The sequence below is a fragment of the Poecilia reticulata genome, linkage group LG6 (assembly GCF_000633615.1).
Source record: "Poecilia reticulata strain Guanapo linkage group LG6, Guppy_female_1.0+MT, whole genome shotgun sequence".
Taxonomy (NCBI): domain Eukaryota; kingdom Metazoa; phylum Chordata; class Actinopteri; order Cyprinodontiformes; family Poeciliidae; genus Poecilia; species Poecilia reticulata.
The window spans coordinates 13,541,999-13,564,883 of NC_024336.1; the positions used below are offsets into that span (position 1 = coordinate 13,541,999).

The 22,885-nt window shown below is 38.1% G+C and overlaps 4 protein-coding genes across 7 annotated transcripts; all 4 read left to right on the forward strand.

Moving 5' to 3' along the window:
- The first annotated feature begins 383 nt into the window (after nucleotides 1–383).
- LOC103466027 (ADP-ribosylation factor 4-like) lies at nucleotides 384–5,352 on the forward strand. The gene is made up of 6 exons (XM_008411308.2): nucleotides 384–609; nucleotides 1,727–1,807; nucleotides 1,910–2,019; nucleotides 2,686–2,757; nucleotides 3,867–3,992; nucleotides 4,095–5,352. The coding sequence occupies exons 1-6, from the start codon at nucleotides 543–545 to the stop codon at nucleotides 4,179–4,181; spliced, it is 543 nt and encodes a 180-aa protein (XP_008409530.1). The 5' UTR covers nucleotides 384–542; the 3' UTR covers nucleotides 4,182–5,352.
- A 1,227-nt stretch (nucleotides 5,353–6,579) lies between these two features.
- Nucleotides 6,580–10,818, forward strand: LOC103466029 (protein tyrosine phosphatase domain-containing protein 1). Of its 3 annotated transcripts, none has more exons than XM_008411312.2 (13): nucleotides 6,580–6,764; nucleotides 7,526–7,717; nucleotides 7,808–7,888; nucleotides 7,971–8,089; nucleotides 8,349–8,459; nucleotides 8,694–8,965; nucleotides 9,062–9,364; nucleotides 9,452–9,706; nucleotides 9,786–9,902; nucleotides 9,970–10,071; nucleotides 10,166–10,243; nucleotides 10,378–10,488; nucleotides 10,569–10,818. In XM_008411312.2, the coding sequence occupies exons 2-13, from the start codon at nucleotides 7,527–7,529 to the stop codon at nucleotides 10,689–10,691; spliced, it is 1,863 nt and encodes a 620-aa protein (XP_008409534.1). In that variant the 5' UTR covers nucleotides 6,580–6,764; nucleotide 7,526; the 3' UTR covers nucleotides 10,692–10,818. The 3 variants fall into 3 exon arrangements, with proteins under 3 accessions (XP_008409534.1, XP_008409533.1, XP_008409535.1); XM_008411311.2 differs by having other exon boundaries at nucleotides 6,584–6,764; nucleotides 8,322–8,459; XM_008411313.1 differs by lacking the exon at nucleotides 6,580–6,764 and having other exon boundaries at nucleotides 7,626–7,717; nucleotides 7,777–7,888; nucleotides 8,322–8,459.
- Nucleotides 10,819–10,971: 153 nt separating this feature from the next.
- Nucleotides 10,972–13,635, forward strand: cimap1b (ciliary microtubule associated protein 1B). 2 transcript variants are annotated; one of them, XM_008411310.2, is made up of 7 exons: nucleotides 10,972–11,321; nucleotides 12,236–12,360; nucleotides 12,443–12,646; nucleotides 12,766–12,867; nucleotides 12,949–13,070; nucleotides 13,154–13,300; nucleotides 13,383–13,635. In XM_008411310.2, the coding sequence occupies exons 2-7, from the start codon at nucleotides 12,249–12,251 to the stop codon at nucleotides 13,473–13,475; spliced, it is 780 nt and encodes a 259-aa protein (XP_008409532.1). In that variant the 5' UTR covers nucleotides 10,972–11,321; nucleotides 12,236–12,248; the 3' UTR covers nucleotides 13,476–13,635. The 2 variants fall into 2 exon arrangements, with proteins under 2 accessions (XP_008409532.1, XP_008409531.1); XM_008411309.2 differs by having other exon boundaries at nucleotides 10,972–12,360.
- Nucleotides 13,636–14,206: 571 nt separating this feature from the next.
- On the forward strand, nucleotides 14,207–17,321 carry rabl2 (RAB, member of RAS oncogene family-like 2). The gene is made up of 8 exons (XM_008411315.2): nucleotides 14,207–14,755; nucleotides 14,847–14,876; nucleotides 14,952–15,031; nucleotides 15,124–15,203; nucleotides 15,477–15,588; nucleotides 15,741–15,838; nucleotides 16,384–16,467; nucleotides 16,600–17,321. Exons 1-8 carry the CDS (start codon nucleotides 14,649–14,651, stop codon nucleotides 16,669–16,671), a joined length of 663 nt encoding a protein of 220 aa, XP_008409537.1. The 5' UTR covers nucleotides 14,207–14,648; the 3' UTR covers nucleotides 16,672–17,321.
- Nucleotides 17,322–22,885: the final 5,564 nt, after the last annotated feature.

Sequence of the window (22,885 nt, forward strand, 5' to 3'; positions counted from 1 at the left end):
ATATTTTAACTGATATAAATGTCTCAGTAGGTCGTTGATATATGTAGAAATCTATAACTCTATGTTTAGATTTCAATAAAACAATTAAAGCTTGGTTTGTGCTGAATAGAAGCTGTAAATCATGTGAAACAGCGACATCTAGTGGTGTTTCTATGGACCTGACAAGGCTTGTAAGTGAATTAAAGTTTGGAGGGGAAACGTAACAGTACACGTTATTTTACGTTTTCTTCTGGATTGAAATGTATTTTCCGCCTTCAACCAATTAAATTGATATAAAACACTAGGTTTGTCTAGTTTGTATTGTTTGTAAAAAATATGTCCAATCTTTCGGGATGGCTCTCCGTTTGAGGACAAATAAAGCTGGTTCAGACTGATGACGCTGTGCCTTCCACGTTTACACCGGACGTGGCAGTCTGGAGTGAAATCACAGTAACTTCCCTCCCTCAACCGTGACTGGACCCGTTTTAAACACATTTCGCTTTGCTGTTGTCGTGGTTAAATATCAGTTCTAGTTTTAAATAGTCAAACATCCTCGGGCAGCCATGGGGCTCACCATCTCGTCGATCTTCGGTCGGCTGTTCGGGAAGAAACAGATGAGGATTCTGATGGGTGAGTAAAAGTTTTGTTTGGCTAACGGCAGTTAGCATCGCTTGCTACAGACAATTGAGATGAAGTAAGTTTAAAACTGCTGTTCCAGGGTAAGTGTGATGAGAGGGATACAAAACGTGGTGGGCATTGTTTCCGGAAATAAATCTTAATGTCGAACTCCACAAAAATAAACGGTTTTCATGAAGATGTTTGGCGCAACAGGCTTTCAATGTGGCCTCCTTTATGGAATGTTAGCAATTTGTAAATAAAAGTTAAGCACCGAATTTTTAAAAAGTCACGGTTTCCAAGATCCTCCAAATTATCACGCAAACAATAATGTTCAAATCGATCCACGGTTTGATCCCGTAGAGATGGGGAATGTGAAAAGGAATACACTGATCGCAGCAAACAACTAAAAATACATCTTGAAGTTTGAGATGCTTCTATGAAGGGTTTTATTTCTGGATTCAATATTTTTTAATTAAATGGAAGTTCAGATTAGTTGGAGCCACAAAAAAAAAAAATAGGCATTGGTAAACTATCAAACATCATTAAATTTGAATTGGACGGTGATTTACAAAGTCTACAATAATTATTTACACAGGAAACAAAGGTGGGAGAGTGAAAAACATCTTTGAGTCATAATTTGAAATTGGTGTTTAAAAAGAACTTGAAATTGGCTGGAAGGAGATGTTTATAGTACAACCTACTACAACCACATTGACAAAAAATTTAGCTTTTTTTTTTTAAAATACAGACAATCTAAGATACCAAAGAAGCAGCAAAGTGCCTCTTAATTTTGCTGTCAGAACAGCATTGATTCATGGTTTGTGGAATCTACATAATAAAATCCAACAACTGGATTTTATTATATGTATTATAAGTGTTATTTAAAAAAAAAACAAACACACACATCCTGAAAACTTTAGGGGTTTGGATTCACCAAAAATAAAATCTTGAGATATGTGCAAAAACATGACTCTAGCACAAACGGTATTACTTTAACTTCAGAAGTTGCTGTCTTGGAAGAAAATATCAGCACTAACTTCGTACCGTCAAATACTGCTTTTGTTTTGCTGTGATGATTAGGTGAAGAGTTTTTTTCAATAATTTGTCATATTCTTTCTACCTTCCTCAGTTGGACTAGACGCTGCTGGAAAAACAACAATCCTGTACAAACTGAAGCTTGGTGAAATTGTGACCACTATCCCAACCATTGGTATGGATTTTATTTGACATTTATCCTTTTTTTTGTTTTGTTTCAAGTACTTCTATCAGTTTTTCATGATAATGTTTTTGGTCTGTCCCTTTTCTGTGACAGGTTTCAATGTGGAGACGGTAGAATATAAAAATATCAGCTTCACCGTTTGGGATGTGGGTGGCCAGGACAAGATCAGACCTCTCTGGAGGCATTACTTCCAGAACACACAGGTATGAGACCAAACTTTGGTTTGAAGTTACAGAGAAAACCCCGTTATGCAACTAGAACGCGAAGTAAAACTTTTTCAGGAGGGGATTTATCACAGTGCAGTGATTCAGCTCCCGAGATGTTTTATTCTTTCCTCCTTTCTTTTGCTGTTATTTTGCTTCCTTGTTTACTTTTCTGTTGTTGACTTGGAGAATGTTCAGTCCGTAGTTTTTGTTTTTTAGCAGAAAGCAAAACGTAGATATTGGATTACAATAATTTACGCAAAAAGCAAAACATTCTAGTTCTTGGACAGGTCAAATAAGGCGAAATTACATAATCACTCAATAACGAGTGATTCTAAGGCGAATCTTTTCTTTCTGCTGCATGAAAATGTTGCAATGTGATAAACAATCGCGTTTCAACGTGGTGAAGTCACAAAAAAGTTGCAGTAAAGTACTAAACATGATTGTTCTCTGTGTTTGATCTGAATAAAATGTTAGTTATGAGGAGGTATTTTCAAATTTAGCTGGAAAATCTTGACGTTTCCTACAAAGTTTTTCTGAAAAGTTAAATAACTGAACACAAGGCTAATAAGGGTTTGGTATTAGATCTAAACATGATATTAATTGTGCAATACTAAACATCTATTCCATTGTAATTCTTCTCTTTTTTTTAATTTTATTTCTTAGGGTCTTATCTTCGTAGTGGACAGTAACGACAGAGAACGAATTATTGAGTCTGCGGAGGAGCTCTCCAAAATGGTATGTTATCAGAAATGTGACATTAAACTTGACGTTTGGATTTTTTTTTTTTTTTCTTTTATGAGCTGAAGGTGTCCAAAAATCCCTTGGAGTTTACTAGAAAGGCTTGTTTGATGTTCTCATTGCCAGAAGAGGTATAGCTGGTTTTGTAGCTGCGGGAGTTCACAGCAGGATAAATGTCTAAGAGATGAGGTCATTAAAAGTAATAGCAATAATTCTCTATTCGTTCCAGCAGCAATTTATGCATTTATGGCTCTGACTCAGCTAATCTTTGAGTAACACCGATGATCAAAGGTTTCACCTTCTTTCTCCAAGTCGCCTTTAAGAGGCGTGTAAATCTTATTATGAGGTTAAATCATAAACAAGGAGGCATCTTCACAACAGCCCAGTTCTGAGTGGCAGCATTGCTTTGAATTTACTTCCCAATGAAACTTTTTTCACAATACGTTGTTTATTTTTTTTTTTTGCACTTTATTTTTTTTTACCTTAAAGCTTATAGTGATGGAAAAAAGAATATCAAAGTGTAGATGTAATTTGTGTCAAACTGTTTGGGTAAATGACATTTTGTTTTTTGCTGCATGGACTCAAAAGTAGTCGGGCGCTTAAAGGATTTCTGGACTCTGTTCAGAAAACCTTTGAGGGATTTGGGCCTTTTTGATTGAGAGAAATGAGCAAAACCTAAGACGGGATTCAGACGCGTTTCTGGGGGAAGACTGAATGTAATCATTCGTGCGGCTCGTCGTGTTTCTAATTTCATAATGTTCTTTATGGACCCATTTCTTTCTGTAAATTGGATGGTCGGTGATGCACCGGTCAGATTGTTTTGGTTGTATTTAATTTTTTTTAACAATTACCAATTTCCTGATGACTTTTAAGAACTCGTCTGTCTTCCTACATCAAAAAATTACAGAAAATTATTGAATTACAAACTTATCCTTACTTGCGCATCAAATCACTAAAGTCAAATTCCACCAGAAGATATGGTGGTAGCTCATGTATTAGACTGAAATTTGCCGTAGTTCTTAGTTTTGATGAATTTATAAATAGGAAAAAAATATATACGTATATATATATATATATATATGACGGGGAATCTGTAATTCTTGCAGCTTCAGGAAGATGAGCTGAGAGATGCCGTCCTGCTGGTATTTGCCAATAAGCAGGACCTTCCAAATGCCATAACGGTCAGCGAACTGGCAGAGAGACTCGGCTTGCATTCACTTCGCAGCAGAAAAGTGAGTAATCACTCACGCTTTAAATCTGTGGACTTTATTGAGTTGCGATGGTCCCCCCCCACCCACCCCCACTGAGAGCCACACACCCTTTTCTCTCCACAGTGGCACATCGAATCCACCTGCGCCACCCAGGGCACCGGGCTGTATGAAGGACTTGACTGGCTGTCCAAAGAGCTGTCGAAGAACTAATGAAGGATCGGCTGGACAGCAGAGTGTGACTGATCAACACGGGACTTGAGAAAAGACTCAGACGTTCAATCCAGAGCCAGTTTGTTTTAGCACCAATGTTTACAAAAAAAACAACAAAAAAAAAAAACCCTCCAACCTGTTGGACAGTTAACTCAGTTATGATAACCTCTGTTTTTAAATCTATTCAGTAGTTTCTTTCTTTGTGCATGGTCTTTCCTTTTCACACTCATTCATTTACACTTCCTGTGTAAATGGTGGGCATGGTGAGAAAATTATATGTTTAGAGATTTCACAGAAAGAAATGCATTTATAAATTTCGGTTTGACGGTAGAGGTCGTCTGGTGGTCTCCCTCAAGCTGTTAATTGCCATGCCCCCCTGCTGTTATTTGATTTCTGGATGCTTGGTCTTTTGTTTTACTTCTGTGCCAGCTAACCGTTTTGTAATTCTGTGGTTTGATTAATAATTTGCTTGTAGTTTGGTGCCAAAAAAAAACAAAAAACAGATTGCCTTCTGGTCCCCTGTGGTATAGACCTCAGTTATTCATTTCATGTTGCATCATTAGGTGAAGCTTCTCCTCGTGATGCATTTAGGTCTTTGTGCTTTTGCGAGATGAAGTTATGCAACTCTCCGCTTTGTGCTGCATTGTATGCAGTGTTGCAGCAGAACCACACCACTGTGAGTATAGATTAATGTCTTGCAGCTTCCTTATAAACTCTGGATCTCACTTATCTCAGTTTCTTGTGAATTTGTTTTCACATGCTTTGTTTTTCTGCTTTAAAACCAGCAAAAAAAATTTATTTTTATTTTATTTTTTCCTTTTCTGTCATCTAACAGAAAGTAGCTTCGGCCCAAAGGAGGAAGGAAGTGTTTTCTCAGTGTTGACACAGGACCTGAGACATTGCGACACTGTGAAGTCTCGTTTTATTCCCCTCTCTCCCCCTTTTTTTTTTTTTTCCAGCAACATATAATGTTGACTTTGTTGTACTGTGTAACAAACACTGTAAAGTATTAATTACTTTCCTCTTTCTCTTTAATAAAACACACAGCATACTGACCTATCAGCATACTGACCTATCAGTTTATCTTAGTGTACATTCCAGCTTTGGGATATTTGTTGTCAGTGTCTTTTAAAACAAAAAGCTCTGAATAAAGCCACTGTTACACTAACCCTATTTCAGCATTTTTTTATTTTATTTTTTATGATCATGCAGAGCATGAACATCTACACCTAAAAAGAAGTTTGGAGTTTTAATTTTTAAGCATGCCACTGGAAAGACCTTTGAAAACAGGAAAAAAAAATCTGAAGAGGGAACTAAAGATTAGTGTTAGTTCTCATAAAGATTTTCACACCGATTACTTTGAGTCTAATGATATGCTGTTTTCAAACGCAAGCAAAGGCGAATTGTTTTTTTTCAAAACTTGTACTCTTTTTACACTGCTATCCACATTTCATATGAGGAATAAGTACAACTTCAATCCGTCAGGGTTCTGAATATTATTGGGCATAACTATACATACGCTGTTGCTCAAAGTCCTGATTATGAGAGAATTGGGTCAATTTAAATTATTTCATAAGAAGATTGTTAAATTAGCTATGTCTATTTTAAAACTTTGTGCTTATCTTCTAATATCTTCTAATATTTTAACTCCTGGGTGGCACTATCCTTCAATTAAGCGATTTTTTTTTTCTACCCCTTGAGGATGAAAGTATTTCTGATTCTAATTCAACTAGTCTCATATGCCTTAGATCAGTTGATCAATTAATCAGCTTGATACATTTCTCTTCATATACTTTATGAAGATTTGAAATTTGTCAACTAAAATGTATTTAGCACATGCTAGTTATACATTTTGGAGAGGGTCACATCAAAAATACGTGTTATTTCCAGTACAAATACGTTGCTTCTTAAAATAAAACATTGACACTTGGCTCCGCAGTGTCTTAAACTGTGATTCAAACATGGCTGTTACGGGGAACTGAGCAAAGATGGGGAAGGTGGAGCTTACGGCTTCACACCGTCATGACCAAGCGGCTCCTGTTGCTGGATGCTGAGAGACGCTGTGTCCGGAGATAATCTTAAGAAATTCAAAGTTTAAGAACGGTTCAAATGACTGCAGGGTTATAATCTCACCGACAAACAACAGATGAGCAACTTCTTCTTTTTATTTTTTATTTTTCCAATTTCTTACTGCATTTAAATTTGCCCAGACTTCTTCCATGCAAACTCGGCCTGTGAGGCTATGGTTAATAATTCAATTTGTCAACATCACAAGCAAAGCGAATTCATGTATGGTACCAGGGCTATTTGCAAGTAATTAGGTCATTTGGAGGGGTGAAGGAATAAGCGTTGTATAATTGGCTTGCTACGCTGCATGAATGTCTTTTCTAATGTAATTATGACAGCTAATCAGGCTTAGTGGAGCTGGCTCATCACTCGGTTCTGTTAGTGTGTGAGCAGAGAGGGTCAAGACAGAGGGGCACATGTGTGTCCAGAGCCTTTCTCTCCCTATTTCAAAGGTTTTATTGCTGGGGAATAAATTAAATGGGATTAACAGCTTTAGTGTTCATCGTAACAACTAAGGTAAGCCATCAAAGTAATTATTATATGAGCTTCCAGATCATTTTGCATGTTTGTTGGGTTTCATTTTAGGGTTCGTACCCCTTGAACCCTTTCATGTTTTGTCAGATTAGAGCAGCAAACATCAAAGTATTTGATTAGGACTTTATGTGATAGACCAACACAATATGGCACATGATTGTAAAGTGAAAGGAATCTAAATAGTGACTTGAATTTGTATTCACCTCGCTTGAGGCACGGCTGTTGCATCTTCTAGCAGGTTGTAATCAAGGATTGTCCTGCATTTATCTCCATTCAGTTTTCCATTGATCAACTGGCCCTGCTGAGATAAAGTATCATTACATTCTACCACCACTGTTTTATTATGGAGATGAAACTTTTAGGGTGAATTTATTGTTAGTTTTCTACCATAGGCCAACATTTTTTTAATTATGTTCTCTTCCTCTTAGAGCGTCCCATATGTTTACTGGGTCCCTTTAAATAGACTGAAGCAAAAATTTAAATTGGCCTTCCCATGGGTTTTCTGTCTTCAACCTCATTCATGCTCGGTATGAGGAATTGCTGCAAATTAATGAATTGATGTAATCTACTTGGTTTTCTTAAACAGAACACTTTTAAACCAAACTGAACTTGATGTACTGCTTAATAAGGACAATTGGAATGTATTTATGATTGGACTGAAATTACATTTCTTTAATAAATTGCCGTTATGTGGCGTGCTGCAAATTGGTGCTCAAAATTCAGGGCCAGGTTTGTGTTCGCAGGATGATGCCAAGTTTGAGCCCACATGTACCAGTTCCAAGGCCGTCCTACTCTCAGGCCAGGGAGAACCTAGTGAGAGCCATCCCACCCAAGCTCCTCTGTCTGCTGGCCTGTGGAGGAAAAGACTGTCGCTACGAGGGACCAGAATGCTGGAAATCGAACCAGCAAGTCATTCGAGGCCTTTTCTCCTCCTGGTGAGAAGATGTGACTGCAGTCTCAAAGATTATGGTGCAGAATATAAAATAAAGGATAGTCTGTTGGTTGTGAATCCCCAACTGTTCCAGGGTGACCGATGACATAATAGCAATGGCTCGTCCATCCAATCAGCTCATCAAGAAGTACAACATCATAGAGCAATTTCAAAGGTAATCGCTTGACTCACATTTTTTTGTCTCAAAATCCATTAAGACACATACAAAACGACACGACTGGCTTCTTTGTTTGCAGGTTGAAGATCAGGTCCATCATCAACATGCAGCTCCCCGGGGAGCATGCTCACTGTGGGCCTCCTCTAGACCTTGACAGTGGTTTCACTTACTCTCCGCAGACCTTCATGGACAATAAAAGTGAGACTTACATGCTTATTTTGAAGCATATGTTACATTAGCAGGAAACAGCGAAAGCAGCACAGCTAGTTGTTATTGTGTTACACTGGGGAAAATATATTATTAGACTTTATATGTTATTCTGCACTGCTTTTTTTTGCCCCCACAGCAGCCAGGGATAAATTCAAATCAAATGACTCTTTATTAAACACGAGGCAGCCCTGCAATCCTATTTTAATCTATTAATTTTCAGTCTACTTTTACAACTTTGGGATGCCAGACTTTGGTGTGTCGTCTCTTGTTGGGATCATTGACGGGGTGAAGGTTTTGGCCTTCGCTGTGAAGGAAGGACGTGTAGCCGTTCACTGTCACGCAGGCCTGGGCAGGACAGGTAAGATTAAATATTGCATTCAGTTTTCACGTTCAATGCCTTGCAAAAGTATTCTCATACCATTTTTTTTCTTTTTACCAGAATAATAAATCCTAACATCATCAAATTGAGTTTTGCTGTTTTACTGTAGCAAAATGGGCAAACGTTTAAGTGGTATTAATACTTTTGCATGACACCATTTGATGCTCAGAGTTCTTGGGTGTTTGTTGCTGTTCTCTTCTTGCTGTTTAAAAGGCGTCCTGATAGCTTGTTACCTCGTCTACACCCTGCGCATAAGCCCCAGCGAAGCGGTTCACTACGTGCGCATTAAAAGGCCTCGTTCTATCCAGACCCGGTCACAGATAAGCCAGGTGTTTGACTTTGCCCGCCTGCTCGGCACGCAACTCACTCAGTACCCAGACCTCAGCCTGCGGCACGGGGCCCCTTTCACCCTCCAGCACTACTTAAACCGACAAGCTCTGCTGCTTCACGGCCAGGAGGCACGCAGACTCAGACACACTCCCAAGGTTGAGACGTGATACTACACTAGTCTTTCTACAATCAGACATCGCTGCACTGTGTCACAGTTAACCCGGATATCCTCTCTGACCCCATTTGATCAGGTGGTGTACCTCCTGTGTGTGCGGCTCTCCTGCCTGGCTCTGGGTCTGGTCTCTCCTCCGGAGGTCCACGCTGAACTGGAGAAGAGATCAGCTCTGAGGGTTCTGAGTAGGGCTGTGAGAGAGACTCTGGTGTCCAAGCAGTATTTGCCTTTGTTGAGCGAAGGCCGTAAAGGCTCATGGGCCGGCTCAGGGTCAGTGTCCTCCTGGGATGAGCCTCTGGGGTTCTTAGAGAGGAAGTGCGAGGTGTTGCTGGACAAACGTAGCTACAGTGAATCTGACGTTACTAAGATCATAGTGTATGAGGTGAAACGCATTCACAATTGTAAATATTTTAGTAGTTTTGAGCCGGCTGTGGAGGTGATACTCACTGTTACGCCTTTTCTCTGAAAGGACCAGGAACTGAGCTTGTACTGCACCGCCGCTCTTGGAGATGAGAAGCACTGGTGCTTACAGGATGTCCTACATGCTGATCTCAGACCAGTTAGTCCAGTCTTTGGCACATTTTCATTTGGGCAACTATATCTCAGAAAGGAGTTCCACATGCTCAACACTGCAGCAACAAATATGAAAACAAGCAGCAGCTGCACAAAAATGCCAAAAAGCTCAACTAAAAAGGAAATCCTGAAATGCAGCTCCAGCCAGGAGGTACAGTATTTTTTCCTTAAAGGAAAAGTGATATGTTTGTTCAAAATGCAGCAAAGATTCTCCTCTCTCTCATATAAAGTTGTACAGAAATCTACAGACTCCTGGCCCGACTTTGATTGCCAGACAGGTAGCCAAAGCAATGGCAGATGAAGGTCTTCCAGGTGAGACCGTTCTACAGAGATCGGCTCTGCTGCAGGTACAAATAAGAGTTCTTCACGTCTCTTATTTGTCTTTCACTGTATTAACGCCCATGTTTTCTGAAGGAGGAACTTAACAGCAGTGACTGTGGATGGGCCCTGCTTGTCACTGAGTCAGATCCTCAGGTCCTTTGCTGTCTCTTGTGGACCTGGTTGGAGAAGTTAAGGGTCAGTTTGTATCAAGCAAAAAAAACTAATTTTCCACATTGTCCATTCCTTTTTAGAACCCTAGTTTATATTTACCTCTTTGTCTCTGATCTAGGATCCTGTTCTGAGCAATGAGGATGTAGAAAGGTTAAAAGTAGGAAACAACAGAAAGCCTCTTAGCCTTCTAAAGAAGGCAAGTACCAAAAGATGATATTTTCAGAAAAAATGTTCTCAGTATGGATGTTCAATATTAATTTCTCTATCATTTCAACATCATAAAAAATAACATAGCCTGTCTTCTTCCCTAATTTTTTCCAATATGAACAGCCACAGAGACATACAATTTATTGCCTGCTGAGTTGTGTGAGTACAGTGATCAGCCTGTGTCCACACAGAGAGGATGCCATCCTCCGACGGCTCATATGTACACTTACAAGGGTAAAACAACCTCAGAGTTGTTATTAAAGCATTAATATTAATGCTTTAAAACTAACTGTTTTTTTTTTTTTACCCAACAGAGTCCTCAAGAGAAAATTGGAATCCTTGGTCCCTTGATGAAAGTCCTCCAAGCCAGTTTGAGAGAAACTTTCAGTATGCACAGACAAATCAAGAGGGCCTGCAGCATCAATGCTTCACTTTGAGGAGTTTAAATAAAAACAAACACAAGATAACTGAATGGACTTCAAAGATTTCCCTGAAATTGTTTAGTTAAGTAAGTGGATTCAAAACATTCCCATAAAACATATGAATAAAAATGTGATATCAGAACTTTGTAGCTCCTTCATTTCTATGTTGTCACTGTTACAGTCATGAATTAAACAAAAGCATGACTGTCAAAAATAATGTGATCATTTATACCAGGTCCTTGCACTAAGCAACAAAACAGCATTTCTGGCTGTTAAAGTGAAGTCAGTTAATATTTTCTTTAAATGGTAAACCAAAGTCAAAGCCAAATCCAAGCAGTGCATCGACAGAGGCGGCTCATGCCTTGGTTCCAGCCTTTCATAACTAATAAATCATTTACAGGATCTGCATTTTTAATGTTTTTCTTTTCACATCCCTAACTTCCTCCGTACTTCTAGAAAAAAAAAAAAAGAAAAAGAAAACTCTAAGCACATATTGAGCGCGACTGCAAGAGTCCTTTCCATGGCAATGTTGCCATAGCAGCAATGCCGAGAAATACACAATCTGTGTTTGGGTTCACTGGACCTGCCGAGGTAGAAGATAAAGTATGAAACACACACTCGCAACTGGACGGAGACATTTATCAGGTAAAGTCATCCATCTGTTTATTAAATTTAGTACCTGGCAATAAAATGTTGTTTTCAATTTGCGCAATGTTGCTGTGGTGTTTGATTTTCTTTTTCCAGTAGTTGTTCACTGTTTTTTGTTTTTTTTAGTCATTTCGTAAGTGAATTTCCAGAATTCCCGCATTTGAACCTCGTTATGTTGAAAATGGGGAATAAAAGAGTTACGTTAATCTATAGCAAAATTCACTGTACATTTATGTAATTCAACTACACTGTTTATTCCAGAGGGGAAAGTAAATATTCTACTCACATCATCCAAATATATTTAAAGAGTCTTTGTGGTGAAGCTGTGGGCGGAAAGGATTTCCAGTAGCAATCAGTCTTGCAATGAATTTGAAGTAAACTCTGACTGAAGACTGTTGCTATAAGACAGTGTTTTGACTGTCATGACGTGCTAACAGCTGAATATCCTGGCAGCAGATACGATATTTCACAGTTTACATGTCATGGATGGCACCAGCAATGGCAAGCCCTGCTAATCCTCCTCATGTGCTTTTATAGCTCCTGCTTAAATCTCTGCCAGGCCACATGGCCAGGAAGCCATGCAGAGAACTTTATGGATGTATACATGTTGTTATATCTTGTGTAAAACTAACACAACATTTCAGGAAAAGAACGTCCCACCGACAGCCAGAAATTACAGGGCAGTCTGATGGTCTATTGCTTTTGTTCTTTTTAAGTTTTTCAGAAGGGTTTAGTCAAAGTCTAGACTTCAATAATCTTGACTTGTGATATAATAAACTTTGTGTTAACTGAATATGTATGTAGCTAATATTGAAAACAGGAGAAAATCATAGAGTGGCAAATACTTCGAGAGAAAAATAAAGCAAATTTCTGACTGAACGTCTTTTTTTTATAACTCAAATGCTAATCAGTTTTCTCAAAGCAATGCCAAGTGATGAGCTTTGGGTTGGATCTTGGAGGCCTCACAGACCAAGGGGGCCTATAGCTGCTCTCTATGGGAGTCCAGGGCCCAAATATTCTCTTCCTGGACTTATAGGTGGGAGCAAAATTGAATATTCTATCAGTAGATATATTATTGATACATTTGAAGGTAACATGAGTGCCTCTGGTCTGAAAAGGTGCTTCTCAGCATGATCCTACCAAATATAAAGCGCCAATGTTCTCCTTTGGTGCTCGTCATGAGGAATTGAATACAAACTGCTCTCCTGGTCCAAGATATCTGATCCCTTCCAACATGACCATGAAGGGCAGAAGTAAAATGCCTGCATTTTCTCTTCTCGGCCGACCGAAGCAGCTTCAAATGTCCCATGTGCCCGGACCAGGTCAGTGGAGCTGTTTTAGAAATGTGTTTCGGAAATGCACACATGTACTGACGATAGCAATATACAACAAACTTACCTTTCATCTGGGTGTGTTTCTCATTTTTCTTGGCGTCTTATAGGCCAATATTCCCCAGAGTGTTCTGGTAAGATGACCATCCGTTCAGCTCCTGCTTATTCCCTGTATGGGAGGAGAAGAGATCACATTAACACCCAAACGCCAGGTAGTATTTAAATTATGGAGTATAGAAGTAGGTTCACCTCAGAAGGCAGAGAAAAAAATGTCTATCTCACTAATACTGCAGGTCCAGCCACCTACTCTCTGCCCCCCATGCTGGGCTGTAAAACTGCAGTTGCACCTTCAGCACCCAACTACACACTTCAAGGCCGTGGTAAAACTGGAAGCCTCCACGAAGACCCTAACCAGGTTAGGGTCTCTAAATAAGACCTAACAAAACCCACAAAAAACCTTGAAATACTGATATTTCTGTCCTGTGACTTTTCCTCCAGACTCTGTCTCCAGGCCCTGCTGCCTATAAAGTTGTGGATCCCTCTATATATAGGCAGAAACCTCCACAGTACAGTATAAAGGGACGCAACTTTGCTCCTGAGGAAAGCACAAGAAAACCAGGCCCAGGAGCGCACTATCCTGAGCATGTAAGAAACATCCTATTTTTTTAAGAACAGGCTCCAGGTGTTATACTTGTTAATATATATATATATTTTTTTTTCATTCTAGGTCACCTTTACAAGAGCAAAAGCTCCCAGTTTCACCTTTGGATTCCGTCATTCACAATACATTGCACCCCTCATTACAAACGCAGATGAATAAAGGAAGAAAGCTGGCTTTAGATGAAAGAAAAAAAAATCACAACTATTGAGATCATGTTTGATCATATTTGCCCTGTCATGCTGTTCATACAAATGTCAAAAATTGGGTCATCTTTACTTTCTAACTTTTATATAAAATTATTAGAAGGATTTTTTCTTCAAAATACCAACAAATTACATTTATTTTGGATGGATTTTAAATTTTAGTTTAAAAGATATTTAATAAACAAAAGGAAATCAGGAAATAATGCTTTGTGATTGTTTTTGAATCCTGATTCTTGTTTTTTTTTTCCCCAAAAACTCTTCTGGATATTTTTTTTTTTTTTACAATTTTGCCAGAAAAAAGTACAAGAAATCTATGCTAAGCAAGTATTTGCTTTGGAGTGCACGGGCACTACGAAAGCTCTTATTAGAATACTTATCACTAAGTATTCTAATACTGTTTATATATCTCACTTTGTCAGGCTTGTTAGCAATAAGCTTACTTCTAAATTTAATTAAGTCTTTTTTAGTTACAATTTTCTTCTTTTTTGTTGTTCTGTTGATTGTTTTGTTTATTGGTTCCAAAATAAAACTGTGCTTAAGGCCCTAAAAAACACTGGACTCTGTCTAAAAGTATATGAATGACTGAATGAATGACTGAATGAACGAAATCTAATTAAATTTAGTGGGTTTGCATTTTCAGACAGGCATTTGTAAGGACAGCTTAACAGAGATCAGTGGTCCTGTGTGCGTCCCTGTTGCATAGAAACGAAAATAGTCTGGGACGTCGTGCGTTCACCGAACAGTTTCACCTCAGAAATTGGACCAGAATCTCTTCTGCGGTAAACAACACCCGTTTTAATAAGCTCAGTCATTGTTTATTCTCTAGGTTGTAATTAGCGGAGTTATTACATCTTTAATAGGGATGAACAATGAAACGTAATGTCCGAAAACTGATTAGAAGCCTGAGCATGAAGCCAGTAACGGTAACCGTGCTCTCGTCAGTTTAGGTGTTGTTCTAATATGGCAAAAATAAACACTGTTGAAGCAGTTGAGTAATCGACTAAAGAAGCTAGCTGGCTGCTGATGACAGGCTAACTAGCGGTTCTATATTAACTCTGACCGAGGAGATTCACCTGGTGGTTCTCAAGTCCTCTTTAACACGACACATTGCTGAGGAATCAGGGGGGAAATGGCTGATCACATTGGCTGCATCCCTGAACTAGACCAAAAGAAATACGATGCACGGGAACAAGTGAAGATCATCTGCCTGGGAGACAGCGCTGTGGGTAAATCAAAGTGAGTCTCAGCTCAAATAGCGCATTAACCTTTTTTTTTTTTTTCTGGCTGCCTGATCACATGAAACAACGATTCTGTATTTTCCTCACAGGCTGATGGAGCGGTTTCTTCTGGACGAGTTGTATCCTTACGTTGCTTTGTGCGTTTTAAATGTAAATGTCGAGATTATTTAGGATCCTTAACACTCTTCGCGCAGTCGCCCACAGCAGCTGTCCACCTATGCGCTGACTTTGTACAAACACACAGCGAATGTAGGAAACAAGACTGTTACAGTCGGTGAGTGTTTTTGCTCTTGTAACGTTAGTTTTACCCAGATGAAAATCATCACACGCTGCATTCAAGAGTGGGTTCCTGATTGTGATCCACAGATTTCTGGGACACAGCTGGTCAGGAGAGATTTCAGAGCATGCATCCTTCATACTATCACAAAGCTCATGCATGTATCATGGTAAGACACAGTTGCTTTTTTAAAACCATAAAAAAATCAAATAAAAAATAATCAGTAAATCAATCAAGAGGTTGTTGGTCACCGATAAAACGTTGTAATATTTGCTGTTAGATGAATACTTTCCATTAAGATATATATTTTTAAATTTCCAACAATGTTTCTTGTGAAACTGCATGATCGCTATTTCCACTGGATGGTTCACTGTCTGGATACACATTGTTACTTGTTCATTTTACTTGTAAATGAAAGTTGTTTCATTGTTTTTCCTCTCAGGTTTTTGATGTTCAAAGGAAGATCACATACAAAAACTTAGCCAACTGGTATAAAGAGCTGAGAGAGTACAGACCTGAGATTCCCTGTTGTGTGGTAGCTAACAAAATCGATGGTAAGTCTGGTTGTGACGTTAAAACTCACAATTATTATTCAGCTGCTACGATACAATGAAGCGTAATATGTGGTACTGCTTTGTCTTACTTGGTTTTTCTTCTTGATTAGGAAAATGATTATTAAAGTACCGTTTCTTTCTTTCATTTGCAGCCGACTTGAAGGTCACACAGAGAAGTTTTAGCTTTGCGAAGAAACAAGGGCTTCCGTTTTACTTTGTCTCAGCAGCGGATGGAACCAATGTAGTAAAGGTTTGGCTTTGTTGTTTTCTTAGCAGTTTGCTCTTGTAGTAGTTTTAACATTCACGGACAGAATAACAGTATTTCATTTAGTCTATAATAATAGTACAAATCATTAAAACTGTTACCAATCTATCTTACTTCATGGCTTGTGGATGGTCTTCAAACTAATTCAATAAATCTAATTGTAGGCTTTAAAATGTCTTAAATTAAACCAGACAGAAATGTTGACATATCAGTATCTACTCTTTATTGTTTTAATTGCAGAAGACATAATCTTGGCGTGAACATGTTTTTAATTCAGTTTTGAACCTTAATGTTTACGGGCTGATGCTTAGTAGGTTGGGGTAAAAATCCAATAAATTTAAGCAATTCAAGTTTACAAAGTTATATTTGACCTGCTTGAGATATAAAGGCAGTTAAATATAAAGCAAAGAAGTTAGTCATTTTGCCTAACTCATTTAGGTCTTAAATTCAAATCCTACATTTGCTGAAATTTAACTTGGGTCTCAATTTGAACTTCTCAATGACTCTCCTGTCACTAATTGTCCCATCAGATGTTCAGAGAGATGATCAACAGAGCAGTGGACTACAAACAAAACCCCAGTGACTTCATGGATGAAGTGTTGGAAGAATTAGAGGTATGGCTGTCTGTTTCCATCTTTTGAAATGTATTTTTACATGAAGGCATTTGCTAATCTAGTTGTAGGAATTAACAGTGCACAAAAAAAAAAAAAATCTGATTGTATCTTTCTGTCACATTTCCTTCACAGAACTTTGCCCTGGAAGAGAAAGAGGAGAACTCTGAGGACGAGCTAAAAGCAGAGAGTCCAGAGTTCGCTTGAAGGGTCTGAATCAACTGGCACATTATTTATTCTTGTCTAATTTCTTTGAACATTTAACTTACTGGATTGAAAGTCTCCCGCTGGAAACTGTCACGTGATCAATTTCAATCACTGTTGTCCATCTGTCCAGTGCGAGGAACCGGGAAACGAACCCAATGCAATAATTTGGTTCCGTCTAGTTTTTCAGCTTCTGTGTTTTAGCCCCTACGCTCACAATTTGAAACTCTTATAGCCATTGTTGCTTTAATAGAATGTTTTCTGGAGTGTGACAAAAACTGTACTCTGTGTAATAACAATGTGAAGCATGAAAAACTGACACAGCAAAGATAATGTGCAATTATAAAGTGTATTTCCTGCTGTTCTCAGTGTTTGTGTGTAGTGTTGTGTGGAGCGCCAGCAGGCTGCCGCATCTGTTGGCCGCTTTACTCGCATTAATTTTATGATGTAATTTTTTTTTTCTAGCGCCTTGTAAATGAAAGCCTAATGTACCCTATAACCAACTGTGATCATGACCCTTTGCATCTTGCTGTGATGCCGCGTAATCAACTGAACATCAGCGTTTTATAAGAAACAGCTGCTAGTCATACCCGAGTCTGTTACTGTGAAGATAAGCAACTTTAATAGGTATAAAGTTTTGAGATACAACTTTTGCCTTTTGTCAAGTTTTGTTTTGTATTTGTCCAAATTCTCAGACTTTTTCAAACTTGTAATCGGAACAGAATCAAAATTGTTGAAAAGCGACATGCTGTCGAATGTATGTAGTTCAATGAAAAAGGTATTTGCTCCCTCACAGATTTCAGATTTCTTCAGGTTTTTTTGTTGTTGTATTTTTACAGTTTCAGATCAAACAGATTTTAGTGCCAGATAAATGTAACCTCAGAAAACATGTTTTCAAATTTTCATTTGACATTTTAAGGTAAAGTAAAATCTTGACAACTGTGAGATGGACTTTTTTTTGCTTTCTTTAAGCTGACCAGAGGTTTTGGAGACATTTTTGCCTGCTCCCTTAATGTTGCATCATGAACATTAGCTTTAATGATTGGAATGAGGCCCACAGTGCTACAAATGTTCTGGGTTATTTCATGTCCAGTGAGTAATTTTGCTAAATTGACAAATTCTGGAAAGGTCCACCACTGTCCAGTTGTCTCCATTTTCCAGAAAATTTGATTATTTTATAATTTGCTAAGGGAGTAATGGATTTTTTAAACATGGGACTAGTTTGCTTTGGAAAGTTTTTATTTTACCTTAAATACAATCATAATTTGATTTGTATTTTCTCTGGTTAACTTGTGTGATATGAAACATTGACGTATGACAAAAAAAAGGAAGAAATCTTCACTGGGGAAATACTTTTTAACAAAGCATAGATTAAAGGTTTCTAACCTAAGCCTTTACTACTTTACTTCAAGAAGCTGCTGGCATAATTTGGGTTCAAACTTTGGCCATTGCTTTTGGCAGAACTGATGATGTTCATTTTAATTGGTTGGTTTCCTATTATAACCAGGTGTTTAAGGTTTAGAAATGTTCAACTTTCCTGACGTCAGCATTACAAAAACTTAATGTTGAATTTACTTGCAACTATGATCTTTGTCTAAATGTTAGTCAGTGTGCGTAAGTATGCATTTGACTTGGATAAAAAAAAAATAAACACAATATAGATTTATCCATCTAATGTTGGCGCTGGGGGAAAAAATGTACATTTTACAACACCGTACATGTTTTTTACATGTATGATTTTATGTAAAAAATATTTCAAACATCTTTAAAACCCAGAGATTAATATACTCATTGATATGAGCATGTACATATCTGCAGCTGAGTCAATATCACTAAATTCTTTACATCAATAACGTTTCGTTTGTAGATCTTCAGATCTTTGAAGGCCATTTATCTGTTATCCGTTTGGCCGTTTCCTGTCAGCTTCATTAACGTTATCTGGCCATTTCTATAGTGGTGATAATGTTAAAACAGCATATTTAAGTGTTTTGGGAACCAAAGACGTCACTGACTCATTTCCACTAATGAGACACTAAAGCAGGAACAAAAATATGCCACCTCATGTTTTAATTATAAATTTATTACATAATATAACAAACATATATCTCTGTGGTGGAGATATCCAGGGCAACGTCTCAGATCTTGCCTCAGTCTTTACCATCGCCCTTGATTTTTTTTTTAACGTGGAGAAGACTAGGTAGCCTCTGGTTAGCTTGGGCTTTTAGCATAGGCTCTTATGTATCAGATATTCACGTCCAGAGGAAGAGAAGATGTAGATGAGTTGCCTGGGTGATTAGAAGCCGAGAAGGGGATGTTCTCAAGTGAGACAAGGCTGAGGCGTTGCAGTGATACATCCACCGTTCTAAACTTCACAGTGCAAACAAGGAGAAAACCAACAATGAAAGAAACAAAACCTCTGATGATAAGATCACTGGTTCCAGTGTGTCGACGGGTACCAGGGAGTTTATTTATTTTTTAAGAAAAGACACATTGCTTCTCCTCGACTGTGTAGATTGTGCTTTGTTGATTAAGAAATATAGAGCCTACCTCTTCGCAGAAYTTATTTGACCTAATGATGTGTCAGTCTGTTACTTGCTGCTCATCTAAAATGTCTTTATTTATAGTAAACTTCCACAACAACCCAACTCAACCATTGCTCTAATCAGGCCAGCCTGTGTCTGAGATCAGACTATTTTCTGGGAACAAAAACGTATCATTCAAATCATGTAACTGTGTTGCTATGTCGCATAATTTAAGGACAAATGCCAAAGCAAGTAGAAGTTCACAGGCTGTATATATGTTTATACGTACGTAAATCTATATGGAGACATCTATATAGCCTGTGTCTTTAGGAAGTAAGAAATAAAAGTGCATCTCAGTAAATGATTTTATTGAAAAGTTTGTTTTAAAAAATTTGATGAAAAACTAAAACCCATTTATTATGTCGATTCATTACACACAGAGGGACACAATTCAAGTGTCTCGTGTAATTTTGCTGATTATACCTAATACCTAATAAACAAAATGTCACTTGAGAGCTATTAAAATAGATGCAACAGCCTGAGGTGTCATCTACAGATGTTGATTGTTAAGGTTTTATCAAGTCCAACGCTAGTGCATCCTTCTACCATGATATTAGTAACATTACATGCTTCTTTCTGCTGACAAGCTTCATGGAGGTGTTGATTTCATTCTCCACCAGGAGATGGCTTCTATCCAAATCCTAATCCATAAGTACCAGGACTTGGTTTAATGACCATGATATCACTGTACTCGACCAAACGAACACAATCTATGAGGTTTCATCATGAGGAAGATGAGATCCAACAACAAACAGACTGAAACCCTCTATTAACACAAACTACAGGCGGATCACCTCCATGCCACACAGCACTGATACAGTGCTTCATGCAAAATCCAACATAAGCCCCAACCAGATATTGAATGCATATGTTGTACACCAATCTAAAAAACACCTTCCTTGTTTTGATTTTATGTAACGTCTTTACTTTCAAAGAAACTAAATTGGGAATTTTCTTTTATCTGTGAGCCACAATCTTAAAAAGTAACCGAACTAAACGCTTGAATTATATCAACCTGTGTGTAATAAGGCTAGATAGAGCATGAGTTTCACTTTCTTAAAGGAATAACAGAAATGAATAAACCTTTCAACGACCTTATTTGAGATGCACATGTACTTCCACCTGCAGGAAAATACCAAAGGATCCAAAAAATGTCAGTTCTCAAGATTACCAGGAGATGGCACCATATTGTCGTAATACATAACAGCTTAAGAGTGCTGTAACTAAGATAGTCCTAAAGCAAAAGACAAATATACAGTTAAATTACTTTTTGGCACATTTTTTTTTTTTGTGTGTGTTGTTTGTTCCTCACTGGATCATCGCATATAGCATATTCAAAACTCAGAATCTGAAAGTCTGAAAAAGGAAAAAGGAGAGCTGCCAGACAGAGTGCAGCGGAGTGGAAATGCCATTTGGGAAAGGCTGTACAGAATTAGTGACACTGCATAAGAAGCACCTACGCAGATCCAAGGTGAGATCTTCTAGTCTTGACTCAGGAGTAGAAAATTTGACAGTGTTTTGCTTATCTTTCTCTCTCTCTCTCTCTGTCTGTCTGTCTCTCCCTCTTGGGCAGAACAGTCCACTTTTTGAAGACATAACTCTGAACAAAAACACAATACACAACGATGAGCTTCAGTGTTGAAGATGAATGCGTGTGCATTTTTCTGTGTGTGTGTGTGTGTGTGTGTGTGTGCGTGCGTGTGTGTGTAGGTGTGTTTGTGTCTGTGTTGTTATGCGACACAGCCACAGCCGGCAATCTCTGATGGTACAGTAAGGCTATAAGTGGACTAACGCCAAAGATGTAAACCCCAACAATTAACCGCACTCTCACGGTCGCATGCATTCTCTACATCTCACTCCCAAACAAATTGCACAGACGTGAAAAAAAAAAACAAACAAAAAAAAAAAACAAGCATTTGCACACATGCACACTCATTCACACGCGCACGGTGAAGAGGAACAAGCACACAGAGAGATTCAGGGAATCCAGATGCACTCGTGCGCTTGGACGATGGGTGGCTTTTATGTTAGCACCTTGTCACCTTGTTTTGTGCAAATCATCCCCTAGTTCATAGTTCAGAGTTCAAAAGTTCAAGAGTTCATAGAAAGAATAAAATCTGCTCACCTTTTCCACAGGTGGTTAACTATGCATATATGCCAAACATTCATATATAGATCTATATACTTTTCAAAAATTTATAGGAAATCTATTATATATACATTGCTTGTGATTTTAAAAAAAAAGCAAATATTTGTAGTTTTTTTTTTCTTCTTCTTTTTTTTTTTTTTACAAGTCTAAGTATGTTCAGAACGGGCAGGAGGTTTATTTTTTTCTTCCCCACCACTCTTAAAATTCAAATGAGTAAAATATGATGTTCCACACGCTACAAAATCTACCCACAGTGGCCGAAGGTAACAAATCAGCAACAGAAGAAGAAAGAAAGGAGAACTTAACACTGCAGTTAAAAGGAAAATAAAGAGTGAGGTCACAGTGAGGCAGTGAGTGCTATTCCTACAGCTCCTATATAATGATTTTGTTCACCGCCTGCTTTTCAGAAAGGACAGGGGGGGAAAAAAGAAAGATGCACACAAGTTTTGGCCAAGTGAAAGTGCCTTGGCAAAATGCTTCTGATGAGCAGAGGTTTTTAGTGGTAACAGACATTTCCTGGCATTCTGTCAGAAAAGAAGACAGCTAGAATGCCAAAATGCCTTTTTTTTCCCTTTGTAGCATGAATAAAACTCACTGGTTCTCACTGCCAGCTGAAGCTGCTCATGAGTACAATTGCAGATTTGTATTGTTAAAAGAAAATTCAGCTTTTTTCCCCCTCTCTGTTTTACAACCTTTATTTTTTAATAGTTCTGATAACATTTCACTCACTAAGAGTGGTATACCTAAAAAGAAAGCAGCTGCACATTCAGGTTGTAAAATACTGAATTTTCTTTAAGACCTTTTACTGTCTTTCCCATCCCCACTGCTGAAGAAACGATACACCTGTTGGATAAAGATTTATGTTGCAAGGAGGTCGTGTGTGTGTGTGTGTGTGTGTGTGTGTGTGTGTGCGTGTGTGTGTGTGTGTGTGTGAAAAGACTTCACTGGATATAAATCTTCATAATTTTAAAAGAACTGTGGCAGCTGTGTTGGCTTTTGAGGACTGAAAAGTCTCCGACTTAACTTTCTGTTAACTTTCCAAAGTTAACAGAACTTGGAGATTTCAACTTCTGAGTGTCAAACTGAATCATTTTTTGTAAGGCTATTTTACCAACAGAATTTCATTCTGGCCCATGCCTTTGTTGAATATTGTGTTTTGCTTTGTAAATCAATTATTTGAACCCTTAAAAGGAAAAAACAAACACAAAAAAACCCTTGTAATTAATTTTCTCCAATTATTTAGCTCATTGGTCCTCTCTGGTGAAAATCTGAGACTGAAGCAGTAGGGATGGGTTTCAGCTGGGGTCTTAGCCTCACATTACGGGATGCCCTTTAGAGTCACGGAAGACCATAAACAAAATAAAAACGTACAACAACATAATGCAACTCGTCATGCTATGCCTCAAGAAAGGTGATCACACGGAAATTTCTGTATGTATGATAAAAAAATTAATTTTTCTGTATTTATATCTTGTTTTCTTTCAAA